The sequence below is a fragment of the Larus michahellis genome, chromosome 9 (genome assembly GCF_964199755.1).
Source record: "Larus michahellis chromosome 9, bLarMic1.1, whole genome shotgun sequence".
NCBI classification, from domain to species: domain Eukaryota; kingdom Metazoa; phylum Chordata; class Aves; order Charadriiformes; family Laridae; genus Larus; species Larus michahellis.
In genome coordinates this window covers 666,358-685,614 of record NC_133904.1, presented here as the reverse complement: position 1 = coordinate 685,614, position 19,257 = coordinate 666,358, and the positions used below count along the sequence as shown (strand labels likewise).

General features: G+C 42.6%; 1 protein-coding gene across 1 annotated transcript; it reads right to left on the bottom strand.

Moving 5' to 3' along the window:
- Positions 1–160: 160 nt before the first annotated feature.
- BLM (BLM RecQ like helicase) lies at positions 161–19,046 on the bottom strand. The gene is made up of 21 exons (XM_074601873.1): positions 18,918–19,046; positions 18,123–18,823; positions 16,805–16,994; positions 16,226–16,347; positions 14,845–14,977; positions 13,112–13,842; positions 12,122–12,298; positions 11,582–11,700; positions 11,113–11,226; positions 10,254–10,352; positions 10,017–10,165; positions 9,096–9,202; positions 8,138–8,298; positions 7,442–7,637; positions 6,832–7,022; positions 5,648–5,795; positions 5,077–5,276; positions 4,121–4,313; positions 3,542–3,664; positions 2,046–2,253; positions 161–489 (listed from the first exon to the last, which is right to left on the bottom strand). The coding sequence occupies exons 1-21, from the start codon at positions 19,022–19,024 to the stop codon at positions 306–308; spliced, it is 4,353 nt and encodes a 1,450-aa protein (XP_074457974.1). The 5' UTR covers positions 19,025–19,046; the 3' UTR covers positions 161–305.
- Positions 19,047–19,257: the final 211 nt, after the last annotated feature.

Below are 19,257 nucleotides of genomic sequence, written 5' to 3'. Positions count from 1 at the left end.
ACCACGGCTTTGGGATGCGCAGTTCCAGCAACCGCTTCTGATGTATGGTCTCAAGCGTATCCCTGAGGTAGCTGTAATCGTAGCTGATCGTTTCCACTGGAATAGCGGGGTTTCTAGAGCCAGTCAGAACTCTGGTTTGTTTACAGTAGAAAGGGCCAAATAAGCTTATGAGTTTAAAAACATTTATTTAATGTGAGGTTTTCGTACTTGACAAATGTACAAGTCTCAGATGGTTTAGCAAATGAAACAAAGGTTTATTAAACATCTTCAGGGCTTGCTATTATACAGTATTTACATTCTCCTAGTTACAGTATTGAATACGAAGGCTGAAGGAACTGTCTGGTTTTGGGTTTGGGTGGTGCCATAATCCCCAGCTTTCCAGCAGCTCCCTGCGCGGCTCTACCCGTGTAGGACGCTGAAGCGGAGCCAGAGGAGGCTGGAGCCTGGGAACGGGGCTGCCTCCTGGGCCGGCGGTACTTGCTGTAGCCACTGCAAGGGGCAGAGGGAAGGTACGGGTCAGACATCTGCTTCGCTTGCCCCGTTCCCTACGCCCGTAGTATACTTACATATAGATATTCTAGAAGACTATGCTTTCATTTTTAAAAAGATTTTTGTTTTTTTCTTTTGGTTTATTTGTGTGTTTTTGGTTTTTTAGTTTTTTTTTTTTTTAATATGCATGGCTGCAAAAATACCTTTGGAATGTAAATCAAGTGTAGCTGTTGCTCTGGCATCTGCCTAAGGGCAAGCAGCAGCCTGAAACAGGGACAGAAATGCTGAACCAACCTGACTCCTATTAATCCAATTAGAGTATCAACATTAAGCGACAGTTCAGGGTCAACAGCATTTAACGACTAATATTTTACCAGAGTGGAAGGTGAAAAGGGGGGGAGTAAAACCTGCAGAGCTGGAAATTTTTTGTATTTGCTACAAAAAACAAAGACCGGAATGAGGAAAAACAGGGCAGAGGTGGAGACATCCTTGGAAAGAACAGACAGTGGCAGAAAGCAATGAGTTTGAATAAGGCAGACCATGCCTTCTCTTTGGTGATAAACGCAATATTAAAGCAGTAAAATATAAGCAGTTAATACACCAATAAACCCTAACAGTCTTTAAAATTCAGGCATTTAAAATTCAGGTGGGGACTTTACAGAATGTTCTGGAGAACACATTAGTACCATTTAGACCGACTCTTCCGCATGGCCTGAACTCCTCCCGGCTGAAAGATAATACGATTTCTGTGACACTTACAGACCAAATAAAAACCCATTCAAAGAATTATTTCAGAAATGCAAGACATGGGTTGTTCACATAACTGCTCTTTCGTACCTCATGTTCTCTATCTCCTGCACCAAGCGAGGTGAAATCTCTAGGCGGAGGGATTAAGTAACCTGACCATACCACAGTGAGGGAACTTTACTTCCTTTTTGTGCAAGGCGAGCTATGAGCACAGCAAACCTTTAAAAGGCACAACTAGAAAACCCAAACAACAACTTATTGCTCAAGTTTTCTCATGTCACACACACCCCCTCCCCATTTTTAAAGAGGGTTTGGGGCGGGCAGAATTTCTCCAACCATTTCTCCTTTTTTGTTTGTTCCCTTTCAGGGCCGATTAATCATCAAGTTTTGAAGCAGAGGCGTTCAGCACAAACTGCTGCTATTGGGGACTGGGAACTGAAGTTCAAACATTGCATCAAATCTTTGGAGTTCCAAGCTGTCTTTATGTTTCCAAGCCCAGAATCCAGTCATTCTGCTAATGACGGTTACGGCAGCACACTGAAATTTAGTGTCACTACTTAGCTTGTGGCAGTCAAGAGTGAGAAACAAAGAACAACTGTTAAATACCCTTCCTCACCAGGAGCTTTTTCAACAGAAAACGCTAGGAAACCAAAGCAGAGCAGTTGTTACCAGGTACCTGCATCACTTCAATGCCGTTCTTAAAGCCCATGCTCACTCAAGAAAACGCAGCAGGATAACGCTGCAGTTCTGGGATCACCATTATGCTATTCTGGACAGAGAAAAGATACAAATTACCACAAGCAACGTACCCTTTGGGATGAAACTGCTGGGTACCACCATTACTTGTCTTTTTCCTCTTTGAGTCTCTGAAGTTTGGCAGCCTTTTCCTTTTCCTTCTTTGGTTTGCGTTATTGCAAAAATAGCTTGAGGTTGTAACTACATCTTCTGCTTCTTCATCGCTCTCAGGTGTGCCCGTGCTGCCCGTAGCGGTGTCCAGGCTTTGGCAGGCAGCGTCTTCTGCAGACGGACAGTGAGTTAAAACTAATGAAATCAAGGCATCGCCTGGGCCAGTCAGAACTTTCAGCCAGAACACACCGACTGTGCCAAAACTGCTCTCCTTGCTGTTCAGATCCTCCCTGGCACTGCCTTCATCCTGGTGATGCTCCAGGCTCAGCTAAAGGTGTTTCCTAAGTTGGCATAAACCAAACCTGCCTCTGTCCTTGCCTCCTCATGACATACACGAATACCGGGCAGTCCTATGTTCTCTAGCTTGGCTTCTTGTCTAAACTATCTTGGTAACACTGGGCTTTCTGCCGTTATGCTCCCTTCCCCATGTCATCTGGAAAGAATTATGGAATATACCATAAATACTACAGTCAAATCTGACACTTGTTTTTAAAAACAGCCTCAGGAGACACTGAAACGCCCAGGGAGCCAAGAGCTCCTTCTCAATCAGTCACGATCAAGAGGGACGTGATTCTTTGCACAGGCAGTAGAAAAAAATACTTTAAAAAAATCTAGTTTGTAGATGTGCATTTATTCACGTTGCAGTGTATGAAAGCACAGCCTCCTTAAATGTAAACATCAACCGCTTTAAAATTGCAGGCCCCAATGTCTCATCTGATAGCCAGGCTGTATTAAATAGTCTAACTACAACACAGGCTACATGCTATGCTCAGGTGAAGTTACCAGATTTACCAGTCTCGGGGCTCAATTCTCCACTGAGCTGAACTTTGTATATGAGGTTAGAGCTGTGCAAAGGCGTTGTACAATACTGCCCTTCCAACCCGATCGTGTTTTTTACGCCGAGCTTTCGAAGTGCTTCACATTTGAGCAAGAGCTAGTCGGTGAAGACCTGAACTTGCTGACCTCAATTACTATGAAAAATAAAAGGTAGCAGTTATCGATTTTCTGCCAGGCTATGCCGTTACCCCATACGTATTACATGCAGGTGTAAAAACATGCAGGAGGTGCAAGACCTTTAACTTTAAGGTCAGAATTCTTGTTATGACTAAGCACATTACATAAATCCCAATAACTAATAGGTTAGGAGCAGAGCAGTCTGCTTAGTTCTCGTTTTCCTCTTTTAGCCTTTCAGAGATATGCTGAATTTAACGAGTGAGAAGATAGCAAAGATCTTTGTATATTCTGAAAATGTGCAGTTGCTCCCTTTTTGTAATTATTAAGTGGCAAGAATTAGTTATTTGTATTTAAAACAAGGCAACTTTTGAGTGAAACTTCTGATGGGGAGGAGAGAAGGGTATTAAAGAGGACAGCACACGTTTAGGTACAGAGTATACTAAACCTGGTGTGGTCCATTCAGAGTACTTATCCATCACTTTAATTATTTCTGCACCATATTTTTCCAGTTTATCTTCTGTGACACCATCAATCTGCAGTAAAACCTCCACATCAGATGACAAGGTTTCTGTAATGTAACAAAGTACCAATTAGACATGTCAAACAAACTAACTTTTTTCGAAGAGAGATCACAGTAGAGCATTCTGGAGGAAGTTAATTCCTTTTAGCGCCACCCGACGCATTAAGTCCTTAAGGAAGTAAGCCTTTTTTCTAGCTGACTTGCTTTTAGTTGGTTACCAGAAAAACTAGTCTGAAAGTTTTCTCTGAAACGTTTCACAGTTTGTTTAGCAGTATCACTACTTGGGTAGCTCTCGTACTTTTCCAGCAGGACCGCTACAGCATAACCTGCAGCCCCAAGGAACACGCGCTGTGTCTGCTGCTTCCCCAGGACCCGCTCTGTTACACGTACTTAAACCTCTTCTCGCTAAATGTGAGAAACTGTAGATTCTCTGTCAGAAAGGCTACAATTGCACGTGCAGTCTACTGCCGACAGGGGTTCCAAGACACGAGAAGCTGACATTACCTGCTATTTTCTTTAGAGTTGAAGTACTGAAAATATTGAAGTAATGCACATCAAAGACTTTCCCAAGCGTTTTGCATGTGTCTGTGAGTTCCCCAAGGCACTTTTTAACCATCTCTTCCCGCTGGGACACTTTTGCCACGGAAGCCCTTTGCTTTCTGATGGCACTGGCACTTTCTGTTTCATGAAACTCCACCTGTTAAAACAAGCCAAGCAATAACTTCTGTCAGGGCAGTCGCTGCAGAGCCACCATGAGAAGATTGATTGATAACACAGGAAAACAAGGAAGGAAACCGAAAAGTATTCTTTGATGGACCAAAAAAAGCTATTTACCCAGGATACGCTTTTTAAATTATTTTTTTTTTTACGGGGTATTTAACCATCCTTAAGTTTCTTCTACAAAGAACTAGCAGAATATGCACAACAGGGAAAAACCCTGAGAACCCAAAGGTCGCTAGGCCTAATGCTGAGGGCTCTTCTCTGCTCCAAACACAGCACTCATGCAGAGGCGACATTGCCTCAAGAATTTCTGGGACTGGTTCCATGACCTTCTTGAAGTGCATTTTCCATCAGAGCTCACCAATGACTGGAAAAAAATAGAGCAGAAGATGCAGGAGAAGGTAGCGCTGTTCCTTCTTTTCTTCTTAGCTAGCTTTTTCTGTGTTGGTCATAACTTTCCTTTCTTGCCAAGCTGGAATCAGGTGGATGGGGGAAGAAGAGCAAGATTTAACGCTCTCCAATCCTCTCAAACTCACCTTTTGCCTCACAACATTATTATTAGAGTACCGGACTAGAAATCGTGCTTGTTGGATTCTGTTCCTTGCATCTGCTAAAGATTAGTTGCTGCACTTCAGCTGGTAGGCCAACTATGTTTAAACTGTGCTAGGGCATATGCTACAGAAAAACTGTAGCACGTCCCCTATAACGATACGTTAGAGAAAAACCCAACTGTTACACACCTGTAGCGACCCATCGAGCACAGCCTGAGCTTTCTGTCCTAGAGTGACATACGCCACCGCTTGGTCGTTAGCTGTGATATACAAGTCTTCATCCAGAATCTTGTCCAAGACCAGTTTTCTAAAGAGTCTTTCAGCGTTGTGCCTTGAGTAGGCAGCCCCCTTCCCAAATATTCCAGTCTGAATCTTCGCGCTCTTTGTACCTGTGCAACAGAAATCACGGGATTAGCCTGTGATTAGAAAGCCTACGTACGTGTGTATTCACAGACCTGTGGAAGATTCCCAAGGGTATTCCATAGTCTATGCCCATAAAAAAAATAAATGCATTTAAGCACCAGAAACTCCAAGCACCACCAGAAAACTAATATTATCACTATAGCAACCTGAAACAGATTAAAGCTTTAGTTTCATTTATTTTGGATCATTTACCACCGAGAGATTCCTGTGAAGAATAATTTTGTAAAATATGCCTTCTTTTAAATGACTGCTAGTATTGCGCAGACCTCCTGATGCTTAGTCAGGAATTTATGCACGGAGTCTATCTAGGTGCTGTTTCTGGAAGAACAGTACTTACCTAAGAAAATGTCTACCATCATATTCAATGTGTATCTTCCAAAACCTGTATTTCTCTTTGCATTTATTCGTCCCATTTGTCCACAGTGCTCTTGTACAAATCTTATAATGCTCTTCACCTCATCTGTTACATTTCTTGATTTGTAATCCTATTAAAATAGACTCGATCAGGAAATAACGTCATGGGGTTCTGTCCTAATGCAAGTTGTTACCGAAAACCTTATTTTTCATTGTTGAGCTTTTTCCAGTCATAAATTAGTTTTGTTCCAAACAGAGAAATAATGATTTTCTAGTTGGTACAATCACAGTGATACAATATAGTCATAGGCATTCTGCATTTGATAATACTCTGAAAAATGCAATAATACGTACCAACTGATTATATATAATCTCTATTGTGTTAAGTCTATAGAGTGAGCTGCAAGATTGCTGTGTGAATACTGGTAATCAAGGTAAATTGTTTGGAAAGCCTTCCATAATTATTCTGCTGCCATGCACTAGAACTTACACTTTGAATATGCATTGAAATGAGGAGACTGGACTGAACATGCATTATTCTAGTCAAATTTGGTTACAATCGCAGCTATGTAGGGTAACGCTTCAAACGCAGGACTGAGAAGCAATATCATCAGGTATAAAACTGACCCGGTCTGGAGAGACCGGTAACCTTCCCTGTCTGCTTCAATGACTGTCTTCTCTTCTACTCCTCTTCATGCCACTGACAAGTTTGCTTCAGTCCTTGCCACACAAATCCTAGCCTTCGGGCCCCCTCAGGCAGCGTGCACCTCCTAACGTGGCACTTGCTCCTCTGGCAGCACAACGCTGCCTCGAAAACATCAGAATAGGCAGCTGAAGGGACTCCCCCACAGCCGCTCCTGCGGATCTTCTATCAGCTCCTGCCTCCTATAAGCACTGTAGCCAAGAAAATCGGCACGAAGGAACATCCTTACACCTCACTAGTCCTCCTCTGACAGAAATAGGAGCATCATAGTCCATGGATAGTCCGTGTAATTCTACTCTAGGTTAATCCCTGGAAATAATTTGAAGCATCCAGTATCACATAAATACGAGACATCTTATCCATTTTCTCCATTTGCCTTCCCAAATGTCACGTAACCATTTTTTAAACACAGCTAAACGCAAAATCAGTTTAACAACACTATAAATAAGAGCTATGATTTTTACCTTCTTTCTACTGCAGTTATCACAAGTTACTTCTGGGTGATCTTTACAGAAGGTGGGATTAAAATCAGTTTCCCCAAAATAGGCCAAAAGCTGAATTCTTCGGCAATCGACTAAATTCTCACAGTAGTGAACCATACTGTAGAGGTTGTTAAAGTGGGTCTGTCTTGTGTGACTGTTTCCATCTTTCTCCACTGAAATACAATAAATTCAATTGAATTTGTTAAATCTGCACCTCTGCATTTTTATATATTATCAGATAGACAAAACACAATGTTCTTTTTGAGTAGGTTAGGACAGAATTAATCTAGGACAGATTTTACCTTTAAAATTTTAAAGACTGGAGAAGAGAAAGAGGACTAGAATGACAAGAATCAAGAGATGGATATGTAAGAAGCAAAATGGCTTTGGCTAAAATTAAGTACAAGTGACAAAAATCTTGCATTACAGAGAACCATTCAGGTGAAGACGCCCAGTTCTCCCATCTTGGCAATACCATACTATATATGGCACCTCTGCACGAGAAAATAACACAGTCTAAATGAAACGGAGATCAGTGACCGAGTGACTGCTTTAATGTTGTCCCCATGAAGTTAGGAACACGAGAACTCACTCAGTATCAGCCGTCTGAGCCTGGTTACATCACTGTAGCTGTAGAAGAGCAGACAGTGAGACATTTCCCCGTCTCGCCCAGCTCTGCCAGACTCCTGATAGTAACCTTCTATAGATTTAGGAAGAGAGGCGTGGATAACATAGCGGACGTCAGGTTTGTCAATTCCCATTCCAAAGGCAATTGTTGCACATATAACCTAGGAAGGAGATAATAATTTGTTACACAGAGTTATGAAAGTTATTCGTGCAGCACTCTGCACCGAAAATAGACCGGCGATCAGGATTATGAAACTGCAGGACCTAGAATTTCAATTGTAACCCTGCACGAGGAGTACAAAATAGCAAAACCACCTCTCCTCTCAGAAGGGTTATTCCAGACAAAGGGAAAACTCCAAATTTGAGTCTCAATATACGATTCAGCAGCGTGCCTAGCACTGTTTCAGAAGCCTCGTACTGCTCAGTTCCTTCCTCCTGGACTATCATACCTTGGGGCAGTGCTGCAGTCTTTGATTCATAAAATTCCCAAGAAAAAGATGGCTAATGTGTTTGTTTTGGCAGATCTGTCTGGATCAGTTATTTAATACTGCATCTGATTTGGCAATAGCGTTACACAACTTTGCTTTCATTTACTAGGCCAAGAGGGATAAAGGCGCTCTAAGCACTATTCACTTTTTTCTTCCAGTTGCTTTTCTTTTACCTGGCATCCTTCTTGATTAATCCACTTCTTCTGTACAAGATCTCTGTTGGAGTCAGTGAGGCCAGCGTGATAGGCGAGTGCAGCAAGACCTTCCTTCTGCAGAATAGCCGCTGTTGTGTCACATTCATGACGTGAAAGGCAATAAATTATTCCAGAGTCATCTGCAAACATATAAAGAGATTTGTGCTACAATACAGCTTTATTCCCTTTCACTTGCTTAACAGTCATCCTGTCAAGCATATCCATTTATTCCAACAGGGAGAGGTTGGTAAGTGTAACGCAGTAACTGCTTAATAATAAAGAAAAGTAATTCTATTAATATCAGATGTTTTGTTAGTTTCTCCTCACCCAGTTTCCTGGGGTTTTTTGGTAAGGTGGAATCAAGAAAAGTTTTCCTGCTCAATACCATGCAATCTTAGGATTTAAAATACATGAGTAAAGGACTACAGAAATGAAGAGCTAGAGCAGTTTAACCAGTGATGCACCAGGTTACAGCACGAGGCGAGCCATGAAGGGAGCTTGGGGCAGCCAGCTTCCAGCAGCAGGACTCCGAAACAAAGACTAGAAAGATAGGAATCTCTGAAGATATCTCCAAGGGGAAGCATAGATAAGGAGACCAAGAGAATTAAACAATTAAAAAGGTATGGATATTACATGATCTTTATGCTCTGAAGACAAAATGCTAAAAGGTCTGGCAGCCTCCAGAACAATTACTCAAGGGCATTACCATAATTTACTTTTCCATCTTAATTTGAACTCTTAACTTTAGGATTCCCATAAATCTGATTCCCACTATCAATAACACCATTTTGCCTCCAACTTGTTTTTCTTGTAAATCTATTAGTCGCTTACAGAAAGGCACAAGTTTGGGGGTTTTACAGCATTATAAAAGCTTTTCCTGCCTTAAATAGTAGTTCATAAATATACATGCAGGCACACCATGCTGCTCAGTACTCACGTGGGTGGTATTTTTTAATCCATTCCAAGCAATCCATTGCCACCTTCTTTGGCTTCTTGGGCAACACATCATATTTCAAGTTATGCCTGTTGAAGCTCATTGTAAACCTAAAACATGACAGTTCATGGGTGCTCGTCAGCTTTATGGGTGCAGTAACACTTTCAGCAGCTGGGCGTTGACTGGAATGTCCCACGTTCAACTAACTACTACTTGGTCTGCACTATCTGCAAAGGAATTATTGTTCCCCTATGCCCATGGAGATTCACGTCCCCCATACTTTGGGTCTAAAATTCCTACATTTTTCCTGTGGCTGTGAAAAACACAAAGCTATACGGCACTATGTAGAAGGAAGAAATGCCCATAAACCAAACACAGAGAGTGATTTGCCTCGCCTTCATTTTCCTTTGGAATACTTGCATCCACATTTGACTGATCAAATTTGCAAAATAACGTGTCACCTCCCTCCTTCCACCCTAAAATACATTGCTAAAATAAGAAATTCTACCAAACAGAATGCTTTATTTTTCCATCATGTACCATGAAAACACTACAATTCAATCTAGGCCCAAAGGTGCCTCATTAGCTAGATTACTGCCAACGCTAATTAAAAAACACTTCCAGCTTTTCAGTTTTGCAGCATTCTCATGAAAAGCATCCTAAAATACAACTTGCATATTTTGTCAGTGATGTTATTTTCTATTAAACAGCTCATGCAGGAGAGTTTAGTAAGTTTTTTTTCTTCTTACTTTAATATTTTGCGTATAGCTCACCATAAATTCCATGCATACAATCTCATGTAATCAGCTACAACTACCTAAGTATTCCAGATGGACCCGTAACGCTTTTCTTACTTTACTAAGTTTTCCACTCAAATTCCTGCAGCACAAACAAATTGTATCAGGAAACTGCTGAAAAACTTACACTTGTGGTTTGAGCATCTCAAGCTGATTCTGAATATCCTTCTGGACTCTGGGGTTCGCAGTGGCAGTGAGAGCCATCATGGGAACAGAGTGAAACTTCTTGCGGAGCATATTCAGCCGTTTGTAGTCTTGTCGAAAATCGTGGCCCCACTAGTTCAAAAACAACATTTACGTGTAACTGAGTAAGATGCTCCAACTAAGTCTTTTGCCATTTTGAAAAACAAATGAAGGTTTTTACCTGGCTGACACAGTGGGCCTCATCAATGACAAAACGCGCCAGGAGTTTCCTGTCGTAGAGATTTTCCAGGGCTGACATCAGCCGGCCGCTTGCACAAACCTAGGTACACATCCACCGGCGGCATTAAGAGAGCAAACTAACAGAGCCAAGCCTCACCCTACCTGACTAAGAATACAGAAACGATTGTTCTGTACAGCCAGGCTCATCTTGACTGCACAGGTGAAGCTTGAGCGCATAAAGCAGATGGCAATCAGCTTCATTTTAACTGGCAACGAAGCAGCTGGCGTGGGATTACCACAAGGTTCCAGGATCATCCATCCAGAGGTCCTACAATCTCAGTAAATTTAAATGACTTATGTCACCAAAGACAAGAAAAGACAATGCTGAAGAGAGAAATGTAATCAGCACGCTAAACAGTGCCCTCTTACAAAGCTCTTGTGGAATAACAGCATTTTCAAAGGCAACATATAATTCAGTACAAGGCAATCTTTTGACAATCACCTATTACCTTGACAGTTACATTTTTTTCCCTGTATTATCCTACTCATAGTAGTCTAGATTTTAATAGCTACTTGACAGTAATTAGCCACTAATATCTTGTAAGATATATTGAAATGGATGGGCATGGGGGTTTTGTTTTAAGAATTTAAATTGTACAGACATACTCAGTTCTCATTCTTGGTTAATTACCAATTGAAATTAGTTACATCTGTACAGAGTCTTACTGAATTATCAAAAAAATATTTAACAATTTTTTTCCCCAGAAGCCTACTCTAAATTCAGCATTTCCCCTTTAATACTTCATAGTAATCCACCTCTTGTTGCCTTCAGGATTTTACAATTCAAATTAAATACAAACCTTCTCGGGGGTAACATACAGAAGCTTTATTACAGGATCTTTTTTTGACAATTGCGTATATATTTTTGAAGCATCAGCATCTGTTCTATCACCAGTCAGATATGTGGCAGCAATCTATATTTAAAAAAAAAAAAAAAATATTGTTTTAATATGCACAAATCAGAAGCATCCCCAAATATAGTCCTACATCTAGTTATAAACCAGATAAAAAAAGTATATGCATCTGTACGTGAAAACTAAGCTCCAGTAACAAATACACACAAGCATCAGGAAGTTTAGCAGTTGGACTGCCAAGATAGTCCAGTTCATCTAATTTAGTTCTTCCTAAACAACTTCGTCTGCCTTTTGCACTTCCCAGCTAATCAATTTTTGCCATTTATATTTGAGACATAAGATTTACTGTAACATTCCAGATTTCTAGTTGGCTTCTCTGCAGTTTAACTAAATAAAATAAGCTGTTTGAACTTACATCTAAAGTCTTCAGTTTCTGAACTTGATCTATTATCAGCGACCTCAATGGAGAGATAACAATAGTGACCCCAGCAGAGACACACGCTGGTAACTGGTAGCACAAGCTTTTACCACCACCTGCAAGGATTAAACAGAACACACCAAACGTTAGATACCAAGAGGAAAGGGAGACTGTGGAGAAGGAGCGGAAGAGGGGAGACCTATTTCTTATTTCCCATTTTACAGCACTTTCAGAAACAATGAACTTTTACCAGTGACTGCCTTTGATATGACACCTGTAGGATAAAGCAGAGCTATAGCATGTGAAATATTACGGCAGGCAGAAATTCAATCCCCTCATTCAAAATACCACAGAGCATACAATATTCCAGAAATCTTGCAGCCACAGAATTCAAGCAGCACAATTTATCACCACCTCCACAAAGGCACAGAGAAAGAGAAAAGTTTGTCAACGGCCCTGCAAAAGGAGCTTCAGGTCTTTATTTCTCAAGCCTGTGCCAGACCTCAGTAGCCTGTGGCTGCGCGTGGAGACACCTACCTGTGGGCATTAAGATGAAACAGTCTTCACCCAGAAGAGCAGCATTGATGGCCTCCAGCTGATTTGTCCGAAAATAGTGCAAACCAAACTTCTTGTGAAATGTAGTCATCATCCCTTCAGAATGGGAAAATTTCATGCCCCTGAAACGTTCTAGTGCAGGGTTATTAGCCGGAGGATCTAGTAGGCAAAGAAAACGGACTAAGTTACAATGTGAAGTTGCGCTATCCCTCCTGCCTCACGGTATAAAACTGCCTCACTGTAACGCATGGCTTAGCCACCACTTCAGCCCTTTGAACCTTTGCAATTCAAATCATGACTTACTAATAAAAATTGCATTCATCTAGAATTTAAGACCAGCTAAAGTGTGAATTTTGATTATATGCAAATCTCTGGAAACAAGCTTCTTACCCATGACTGTATAAAATGTCTTACACTGACAAACTTCCGTTTTTCACAAACAACTATTAACAGGGTCCCTGCTCATGGGTACCTAAAACTAGGTGCTAGCTGAAGCAGTGACAGAGAGGCTGGTGAAACGGGTTAACATTTTCACCTCCCCCTTTACCAACCCCTTCCTACAGTAACCCCAAGTAATACTGACCCACCCCGTGCCCCAGAGGGATTAGGTTTGCTTCAACAAGTGCCCGTTTTTGAACATTTTGCATAAACAGCTAAAACTGTTGCACAGCTTTGAATTAACAACTGCAGAGTCATTATTTAATTAAAATGCAGAAACATTCTAGTTTCCAGTTTTAGCAGCTTCATCTTCCCAACAGCCCACCACCTGCATGGCAAATGAATATTCAACAAGTTTGGCATCACTTGGAGGGAAAAAAGCAGAAGATGACTGGAAAAAGAAACCGAAAGAAACTTCCCCAGAAACAAAAGGCATTGATGTAACCTACAGGAAAGTACTTGGTTTTAGGTATAAAAATAAGTAAATAAAAATTTAGAAAGGGAAAGACAGTAATCCTAATGAGCACAATTTACCTGAGCGGTTCTTTGTCGCCATCAAGAAGCTGGATTTCGGAGCCGCAGGGTTTGATACAACGGCAGATCCTTTGGCTCTGGACATTATCTTTGACAAGAGCGATTTGGCAGGCGGCCCTTCCTTAACGGGCTGATACAACGGCATAGATGGAGTCTCAGGTGCTGAGTCATTCACCGAATTCTCCCAGTCCTCATCAAAATCGTCAATATCGAAGTGATCAAGGTCAAAGTCCGTATCATTTATACCCAAACCATCCTCTGCAGGAATGCCGGTGGGAGCCTTGCTCTGACCCTTCAGAGCTGTGCTGGTGAGAGGCCTCTCCAGCAGGTGACAGTTTCCCCCGTTTCTCCCCCCTGGTTTCTCACAGAAGCTGCTGTCGAAGGACATCTCAGAGCAAAGGCTGAGGGAAGCTCCATCTCTGCCATTTCCCTTGGAAGAAGACAGTGCTGTAGTTTCTGGGCAGGTGATCTCCTCAATACTTTGCTTTGAAGCATAAGAGGTATCCAAGGTTTGATTTTTTTTGGTAGAAAAATTTTTTGAATTAACAGTCCCAGAAAGCACAGGTGGGAGGTTTGGGGATTGTGGCGAGTTTCTGTCAGAACCGAAACTCCGGTTTGCAGCACCAGGACACGCAGGAGGGCCCCGCTCCACACACGCCTTCCAGATTCTAGGAGAAGTCTTGTTTATGCTACTTTTGTTCGAAGTGACAGAATTAGCTAGCAATTTCCTCCTGGAAGAGACGTCAAGGAAAGGAAGAAGAAAAAAAAAATATTTAGTCACAAGCAATGATTGATCAAGTTCTACAATACACATTAAACAGTCTCTGTCCTATTAAAAATAGTAACATATGGTGGTTACATCGTATTCCGTGTCACTATATTTTAAAGATATTTCAAACAAATCTAGGGAAGGGAGAATAATACCAGAACTCAGTTGAACAAAATAATTACAAAATTACAACATCTTCTCTGCAGACATAAAATAAAAGAATTCTTAATAGCAAGGAACTGATCCAGGCAAGGTAGAGCGTTAAAAAAAAAAAAAAAATATCTCGAGAGGCATAAACCTGAAGTTAAAAAAGTAAAAATATGCTTGAACCAAATTATGTTTTTATGTACTTTCTAAAGACTATGTCTGACTACAGTAATCAGAGGAAATGGAATAAAGTAGTTTTACTGAGAACGTTCAGAAAAAGCACATAGATCCAATCCAGTAAATCCCAAATCACAATAATTTGTCTATGTATTGTGTCATCAGACTATGCAGAAGCTGAGGAAGCAGACTGCAGCAGCAATGATGAGACTGAGAGATGGCATGTACACACATATTAGGAGAAGTCATAATCACTGTAGTCAGTGAGAGCGAGTCTCATAGAGAGAATATTAAATTAACGCCTCCGGTTACAAGAAATCAGGATGACACCTGGCAGGTTATATTGCATCACTCTGCTGCTTTGGAAGCATCTGGTTCTAGTCACCTTTCAGAGAAAAGATACGGGACTACCTGGGCCTCAGACTGGATGTGGAACTGACCCTTTCTTCTGGCAGAACACTGTGATCGTTAACACTTTCAGCAGTTTTGAGGGTTTTGTTTTTCTTCATTTGGTCAGTAATTTTAAGGTTTTAAAAAAAATCCTTCCGTTTCATCTTCTCAGTGTGATGGAGACACCTGCAGGCATGACACTGCTTCACACAGAGCACGGATACGTGGAAGGCTGCTTATTAACGCGTACCTGAGATCTCTCTGCTGGAGAAGTTCTTTTGCACAGGACAGAGACTGAAGCTCCTGAAGCGGAATGGTATCTACCAATTTACAGATATCATCCATGACATCGTAGAGTTGCTGTTCCAAATGCAAGCCCTTATCTGTGAGATGGAGTGTATTTTAGCATGCCGTAATAGTAGTTTTTTATTAGAATATATAACAAGACAGTAAATTGCAATAAATAAGTCTAAATAATTTACTTTCAATATATTTTTAAAAAGTCCGTTCACATAAAGAAACTGTTTCTGTGTGCACAGACTGAGCTAATCTACATATTTTTGCCCTTGCCTTTTAATTATCCATCTTTATATATTTTCCAAACCTCACCACAGTTCTTTCAAACTTATTTCCAAAAAACCACTCAAGATTACATGTTTTGCTAATCCCAAATAACCCCTCCCCAAACACACCGAAACACATTTTATCAAAATAAAATATTACATTGCAATTCTAGTCTAGAAAGTACCACAGAAAATGTCCCAGAGGTGAAAGTCGGCATTTGTCACCTCATGACCTTCCTTTTCAAATCTGGTACCACTGCAAACCATCTGGATGTTGCCAACGAATGCACCGGACCTCAGGCTGCTGCCAGGCTGTGATCCCTCAGACTAAATGCTGGCCTCTGCTGCAGCTGCCGAACACCGATTTACCCAGTGGTCCACAGGGTGCCTCCTGGACCAACCTAACCATCCCCGATGCCCAGACGTGTGCTATAGACATACTACTGTACAACGAGATAGAGCCTGACTAAATTGATTTCCAGAACAGCATCATTAAAACACGAACACCAAAATACTGCTCTGAGCATTTATAAACACTACATTTTAAATGACACCGTAGAACAGTACCATAAGCTACATTTTTATGTATCTTGGGAGAACAGTCTGAACCTGCAGCCTCCAAGGCAGGCTGTGCCACACCTATACTTAGTAACTCTTCATCCTGCAAGTGAATCTCAGAAACATTTTAGCTCACTGTTTCCCAAAGCTGGCATCTTGGGAAGCAAATGAAGCACTGACAGAGCTCCAGCTTACAGTGATGTGTCTTTGTGCCGTAGGTGACTTTGGGATCAATTTGGTCAATCTGTGCTTTTACATTCTGAAAAGGAGGTCTGTGCAGTACCCCAGACTGGTATTGAGAAACCCAGAATCGCGATCAGACAACACCCCCGCGCCTACACAACGTGTATACAACACCTGAAAATCCTGTATGAGATAGTCCCCTGCTTCCCTGTCCCCATCGGTCACTGTTAGTGAATGCTCTAGTATTACATGGGGTACACAGGAGAACAACTCGTTGCAAACCATCCCCAAAATCTGAGGCATAAAATTTCAAAATGTTTCGTGCACCTGCATCCTCCACACCAGGATCACTTTCAGCACCAGGCTGCGTTGTGGCAACCGTCCCAGGCGTGGACTCAATGCTGCTAGCTGCGGATCTTCCACCAGTAGGAGATTCTTTCAAAATATTACTAATATTAAAATAAAAAGTCATTAAAATACAGATATCTGTAAATCAAGGCATTTCCATAAAAGAAGTTTATCTTTTAGAATAACAACATTTAAGATGAGTGTAAAAGACAATGAAATTTCTGAAAACCCGGTTAAAATACAGGTAGCTGAGCACTTTGTCACTTATCCTATGTGCCAAGGTGCAGAGACTTGTTTCAATAATATTTTTTTCCTCCCATTACAGAAGGAAAAATAACTGCTTTTTCTGAAGCAAAAGCCACCTTAATCATTGGCCATAAACCAAAAAGTATTTCACAAAACGTTAAGAGCAGCTGTCAACTGCTAACCTGCCAAGCAACAAACAGACGCAGTCAACTCAATCTGTACCTTTTTAACAATTGCTAGTTTCATTTCTTTTTTGGTACCTTTAAAAATCATCCTAAAGACAGAGAGTTTTATCAATGAACTTTGTTTTACCTGATGCTTTTTACAGAAGGCAAGAAGGAAGGCAGCTCTTCTTCAGGGGAGGGTGGAACGACATCTAAGTAATCATCCTCTTCAAGCTCAGTGCCTGCAAACAGCTCGACATCGACCTCGTCCAGTTCTGGGGGGCTGTTTTGCTCATCACTGCCTGGCTTCTGGCTCGCTCCGCTTTTAGCGCCAGCAGCTGAAAGAGAAGTGTATTAATACTGTTGGGTAACACCGTAAACTCATTTGGATATAAACAAAAATGCAACTGAACTGAGGGAAAAAATTAATAGCCAGATTTCAAAACACTCGTTAAATACAGTTTCTGACTTTTAAAGGACAACAAAAATAATAAAATTATTACTGCTATCTTTTTCTCCGCCATTAAAAACAAACAGACAAAACCCGCACAAATCCTCTTTTAAGTGGAAAAGTTACATAGGTTGCCTGTAGTTACCTCTCCCTGTCAGAAGAGAAAAACCTTAAGAGGTATATTTTCCTACAAGAGATTTTATCGAAAACTATTGTATATTAAAGACTAGCTTCAAGAGAGTGTAGGCTCATCAACTAATATAGTCCCTATTCTGGAACTAGAAGGTAAATTTACATGTATACTGCCTATAAGACAAATCTCACTAAGAAAGACCAATATCATTAATATATTAAAACTAATTTCACAGAATGAGGGAAAAAGGTAATAAAATATTCTTAAGAAAAATACAGTTCACAAAGCCTTTCACCATTTAGTGTAACGGCAGCATCACAGGACACTGTTCAATATCATTCAGTTGCATAAACATATTAATTTCACAAATGAAGATCAAAACTTTCAAAGGAACACAGAGCTGCCAAGGAAGCACTCTGACTGATAATCACAAACTTTTTGGTTATAATTAAGGGTTGAAGCTTTTTGGTAGTTTTTTTTTTGTTGTTTTGTTTTAAATTGAAATATCTCTTTTTCTAGTTTAATATTTCTCATCATTACGTTTAGGCATAAGATGATTTTTATGCCTCTTTTGTATGAATTTTAAAAGTGCATTTCTTTCTATAACTTCCCTATAGACTATTGCTCTTCATTTCTGGAATGCCTTATGGGAAGTCTTGCAGCTCCCAATACTACCATGCGACCAGCTGCTACTTCTGCCACAGAGACAATGCTCCACCATTTACAAATTTTGCTGGTTACCCAAGGAAAATCCACGCACCCACAACTGCTTGTCAGACACGAGCATACAGCTCCCTCTGATTTCTGAAAAGTCAAGCCCTCTGCGTGCAAACACGAACATATTTTCCTCTATCTCACTGGTACTTTGAAATAAATTGTTACCTGGGTGACCCTCTTCCCTGTCATCATCCAAAATCACGTCAGCAGATAAATCCTCCCAAAGGCTTTCACCCGCAGCCTTGTTACCGCTGCAGGGAGCTGAATCCTCAAGGCAGATCACCGATTGCTGCGAGGAGGGTTGTTGTTCGGCCGCTGGAGAGGTCTCCCCGTGCTCCGGAGAGCCGCGGCTGCGAAGCCCCGTGTCCTGGCCCACGGTGCCGGGGGAAGAGCCGGTCGGCTCATCTAGGCGGGGGTCTGGCCTCTGGGAAGCCTTGGGGGTGGCCCGCTGACCCTTGGGGGACAGGACGGGCGGCCTGCAGTATTTCTTTTCAATTCCCGACAAATCAAAGTCGTCGATGTCATCCCAGTCATCTCCTATGGCGACGACGGGGGCGGCCGCAGGACGAGGCGCTGGGGCCCCGCGCAGCCCCTCACTCACGCTCCTCTGCCTAGAGGCCGCGGGGCCTCTTGACGCCTCCCGAGGCCTGGCGAGCGCCGGACCGGGCTGGACACCACATCCACCAGGTACCACTGGAAAAAAATCCTGGATTTGTGTATTCTTGTCCTTGGCGGCAGGGAGGGCCGAGGTGACCGCGGACAGGGAGGTGTTAACATCTTTCTCCCTCAAGGCGGAGGCGGCGACGAGGCCCCGGGGCTCCCTGGGCGGGCCGCCGGCCGGAGAAGTCTTCTTGAAGGTAAAGCCCCTGGAAAGAGACAAGCCCCTCGTTAGCGCCTCCCGCCCGGGTGAAGCCCTGCCGCCCGATGCCCCCCGCTCCCGCCGAGGCCCCCGGTACTCACGCCAGGCGGTGCCGCGGCGGGGGCGGGTTGCGGAGGGCGCTGAGGGCTCCGCGGGCCGAGTGGAGCCGCAGCTGCTCCCGCAGGTTGTTCTGAGGCACGGCCGCCATGACGGGAGGGGGCGGGGCCGCCCCGCCGGCAGGGGGCGCCGCGGGGCCGCGCTCACCGCGCGCTCGCCGCCGCCGCGCGCTCCCTTCACATTCAGCGCCAAACCGCCGCCCGCCCCGCCATTGGATGGACGCGGCGGAAGTGGCGTTGCAACTTCCGCTTCCGTGGCAAGGGCGGGCTTCCGCCCCGCCCCGGGGAGGGGAGGGCACCCGGACAGCCCCGCAACATGGCGGCG